General features: G+C 34.9%; 1 protein-coding gene across 1 annotated transcript; it reads right to left on the bottom strand.

Annotated features, from left to right (window-relative positions):
- Nucleotides 1-702: 702 nt before the first annotated feature.
- Nucleotides 703-3956, bottom strand: LOC134658448 (uncharacterized protein K02A2.6-like). The gene is made up of 2 exons (XM_063514128.1): nucleotides 3717-3956; nucleotides 703-3340 (listed from the first exon to the last, which is right to left on the bottom strand). The coding sequence occupies exon 2, from the start codon at nucleotides 2817-2819 to the stop codon at nucleotides 765-767; it is 2055 nt and encodes a 684-aa protein (XP_063370198.1). The 5' UTR covers nucleotides 2820-3340; nucleotides 3717-3956; the 3' UTR covers nucleotides 703-764.
- Between the last annotated feature and the right edge of the window lie 846 nt (nucleotides 3957-4802).

The raw sequence follows: 4802 nt of genomic DNA, 5'->3' as shown, positions 1-4802 counted from the left end.
CACTATAAAACAATGCTTAAGTAGGTAAGAATCTAAATAATGTTTGAACAATGTAGTTGGTTTGTTTTTTATATCATCAGGTAACTTGACAACAATTCAGTATGGATTTTTTTTAGTTGCATTTAATTTAATTTCTGCTATTTTATGCCGCACTATAGATAAGCAAACAAGTACAATAGCGTCTATAAAAGGGTTAAAAGGTTATTACCCTCAGGGTTTAGAGCCCTAAGTAATAATGATAGGAAAGCAAAACGTGGCTATAATGAAGATAGTCGCCTGACGCCCGTTGATGTCTATTACGAGGAAAGTTAGTCTAGTTAATTATTTCTTTTGATCTGTATTTGTTACTATTATATCTTGGATTAAAACTACTTAATTTTGTAGATTTATTTTATTAGAGCTTAACCACACACAAGGTATGACACTGCAGAAGAGAGCGTTCCGTTTCACACATACTACACTCTCCCGGACTAATTCTAAAACTAATCTAGTTTTACTTAAGTCTAAATACATCGCAAAGGATTATTCCTTAATCCTATTGTAGCCTTAAATGAACTACATCAGTATAGGGTGCTTTGAACCACTCTACATAGATTGGTTAATGAGTTGTTCACAACAATTACATATCTTGGCATCATTTATAAATAAATACAAGTTCAACTTGGCCTACGATATTAAAGTTGTTCACAACCATTAAGTACATATCTTGGCATCATTTATAAATAAATACAAGTTCAACTTGGCCTACGATATTAACCTTAACTCTAATTACTATCGACATCATCATTACAATACACTATTTGGTCAATATGACGTTTCCAATTCATACCTTGAACCTCAATTATATAAGTTAAATCTGGGACAGATTCTGACACTATTTTGCCTACTGTCCAAGGTTTATGGCCTTTTCTATAGTCTCTAACCATCACTTTTTGTCCTGTTACAAATTTAACTTTTCTTTTACATACCTCTCTCCCCTCCCTTTCAGATAGAGTTTCAATTACAGGTGGAGGTTTAAGGCAGCTAAATCTATTCCTTAATTCCCTCCCCAGCAACAAACGGGCCGGAGTTTCACCTGTAGTTCTTTGAGGTGTGGTTCTATAATCAAACAAAAATAGATTGACTGCAGAGTTAATACTGCATCCACTCTCTCTTATTTTGGTAACAGCTGATTTAAAAGTTTGTACAAATCTTTCCGCAGCACCGTTTGTCGCTGGGTGGTAAGGTGGCGCAAATATTTGTTTAATGTTATTCTCTTTACAATAGTTGTTAAATTCCGTACATGTAAACGTAGTCTGATTATCTGTGACTAGTTGGTCCGGATATCCAAACCGGCTGAATAACTTATCCAATGTATCAATTGTTTTAGCAGCCGTCATGCTTGACATTTCAAAAGCCTCCGGCCATTTACTGTAGCTGTCTATAATTACTAAATACATTTTATTATAATATGGGCCCAAAAAATCTGCGTGAAGTCGATACCATGCCGTAGGTGGCGTTGGCCATGCTTGTGGGGATTTTATGGGATTTTTAAGATTTGATAAACAGATGATACATGACTTTCCGATGTTTTCTATTTCTGAATTTAAATTTGGCCACCAAAAATAAGACCGTGCAATTTCTTTCATGCGAATAATGCCAAAATGTGTTTTATGTAAACTTTTTAACACAGCTTTTTTATTTATTTCTGGAATTATTACTCTATGTCCCCAAAGTAAACAGTCGTGATCCACACTTATTTCATTTTGTCTATTATAAAATGGTAAAAATTCAGACTTAAGGAGTTTTTTACTAGGCCAACCTGTTCTACAATATTCAATTATTTTACTTAAAAGTAGATCCTTTCCTGTATTTTCTTGTATTATTTTGAAATTCAAGTAGTCTATTTCAGAGCTGTTTGTATATAATACATGCATCAAATTATCTACCTTATATATTGGATGGACATATTGGTTGGTACATTCTGTATTATCAGGATTTCTGGACAAATAATCTGCTGGATTATTGTTAGTTTTTATGTGTTTAATTTTGTAATTAAAAGCTGAGAGAAATATAGCATAGTGTTGTAGGCGCTTGGCAGCCATTTTTGGTATACCTTTTGTTGGTCCAAAAATCCTGACCAGTGCAGAACTGTCTGTTTCCAATTCAAATTGTCGGCCATAAATATAGTTGTAGAACTTGGTGACCGCAAACACTATTCCCATGGCCTCCCTGTCTATGGCAGCATATTTTTGTTCAGTTGTGTTTAATTTTTTGCTTGCATATGCTATCGGCTTAACTATACCATTGTGGTCCCGGTTTGACAAAACGGCAGCTAGCCCATAGTTTGAGGCATCACAAGTTACTATTATTGGGAGGTCCGGGTTGAAATGTCTCAAATTGTCTGCAGAGGCTAATTTATTTTTAATTGTGTCAAAAGACTTTTGACAGTCCGCTGTCCAGTTAAATTTATTTATTTTAGTACATTCATATAATGGACTAAGAATCTTAGCCATGTCCTTTAGGAACCGGGAGTAATAATTGACTTTACCTAAAAATGATTTTAACATTGTTAGATTAGTTGGTGCTGAAACATTTAACAATGGCTCAATATTTGATTTTATAAGACTCATCCCCTCTTTATTTATGCGAAAACCAAACACATCTATGTGGCTAGTGAAAAGCTTACATTTTTCAGGTTTCAATTTGAAATTACATTCTTGTAGTCTATTAAGTACTTTGACAAGCGTTTCATAAGTTTCTTGCAAAGTTTTCCCTGCCACGTAGATATTGTCAATAAACACAATAGTGTTTGGTATGCCAATTAGTTTTTTACACATTAGTCTTTGAAAAGAACCAGGGCCAGTATTGACTCCATATGGTAAGTATTTGTACTTATATGTTCCAAATTCTGTTACAATGGTGGTTAACAATTGGCTCTCCTCAGTCAAAGCAGCTTGTAAGTAAGCTTCCCGGAGATCGAGCTCGCAGTAGTATTCTCCCTGTTTTAAAGTTTCAAAAATGTCCTCCACATGTGGCAGAGGGTAATGGTCTATTTCCAAATTTGGATTTAAAGTGACTTTATAGTCCCCACAAAGTCTTACAGAGCCGTCCGGTTTTATAATTGGTACTACCGGTGTACCCCATTGACTCTGTTCGACTGGCACTATGCGACCATTCTGCTGTAATCTATCAATTTCATGTTTTACCTTATCTCGAAGTGCATATGGAACACGACGAACAGGCAGAAACTTTGGTATGGCATCTTTTTTTAATTTTAATGAAATTGCTTCACCTTTAAATGCACCCCACCCCGGGCTGAATACTGCTGCGAACTCCTGTTCAATTAGTTGTTTGGCATCTGAAACATTTTTTACCAATACATTAGGATTACAATAAGCTACATTTTTAAAATTTGGGGGCCACATATTTAATTGACTTAACCAATCACGACCCATCAAACAAGGTGTTGAGTCATGTGACACATATATATTTAATTCTTTGTATATATTATTATACTGCACTGGTACATTACGAATAATGCCCAGTGGCTGGGATTCTGATTGGTCGAAATTTCGAAATATGGCTTTACATTTTTCAATAGTATATTCTTTTAAATATTTTTTGTGGTATGCCAGAGGCATCACTGACACTTCAGCACCGGTATCCACTTCAAACTGCACTTTCTGTCCATGACCTATTGTCAGCTCTATTAAATGTGGTGGAATCCTACTTACTCTGTCAAATGTATAAGTTTCATATTCTTCATACAAGTTTTTTACTTCTTCCAATCCTTGATCCTCTTTGTTTTCTTCTTTTGTCACGTCCAACATATTTGTCTGTCGATACTTCTTTGGGCACATTTTATATATATGACCTTGTTGACCACATTCCGAGCAAAACTTCGTTTTCAGTGTACAATCTTTTTTTACATGGTTGTTTTTTCCGCAACAGAAACACTTCGCATTATTATTATTTTTCTTTGCGGGTGCCTGCCGCTGTCTTGGTATATTGGATTTGGGTTTAACATATGAAATTTGTCTTTCTTCTTCTCCATTGGCTTGCTTATATGCTGACTCAACTGTTTTTGCTAAGTTTATAAGGTCTTCCAATTTTGTCTGTGCACCTTGTTTCATCAGTTCAAATTTAATTAGCTTAGAGTACACTCCGTCAACAAGTTTTTCTTTGATCTGGTCGTCTTCATCTTTGAATTGGCATTTCCGAGATAATTTTCGGAGATTTAACACATACTCTTCTATTGACTCCGTAGGTAGTTGATTGCGTCGTCTAAACTCGGCTCTGTCTAACAGTGGTGTCTTAGTTAATTTATATTTTTCTCGAAGCGTGTCGCATAACTCTTTGTAAGTTAATGTTATTGGTTTTTTTGTCTTACACAGAATTTGTAATGTTTCAAACACATTTGGGGTTATTTTAGTAATAAGCAATGCCACTTTTTTATCTTCTGTCACATCATTTAAGAGTATTAAAGATTCTAACTGTTGCTCGAAGACCTCCCAATTGTCTCCGTTAAATGGTTTTATTTCGTAGTTTGTCATGATCTTGTGTTTTAAAATTTTAGGTTGACTTTGTTCCTTATTTTGGTAGTAATCACTTAACAACTTCCGTAGCGCGTCCACAGTTGGATTTTGCGGGCACTGTAAACCTTCTTCATTTAATATCTTTATTAAAATGTCTTTTCCACACCGGTAAATGTAACTTCTTTTTCCTTGTTTTACCAAAGATATTAGCACATCAGCGTCTTCTGTCAATTTATTTTTATTCTTACCCTCCGTGACATCTGTCATAATAACGTTTCATTTCAC

The sequence above is a fragment of the Cydia amplana genome, chromosome 22 (assembly GCF_948474715.1).
Source record: "Cydia amplana chromosome 22, ilCydAmpl1.1, whole genome shotgun sequence".
Lineage (NCBI taxonomy): Eukaryota > Metazoa > Arthropoda > Insecta > Lepidoptera > Tortricidae > Cydia > Cydia amplana.
Note: the sequence above shows the minus strand (reverse complement) of the source record. Positions and strands in the feature narration are given on the sequence as shown.

Coding starts and splice junctions, on each gene's coding strand:
- LOC134658448 (XM_063514128.1), bottom strand. CDS start 2,819: ATGTGTAAAAAACTAATTGGCATACCAAACACTATTGTGTTTATTGAC.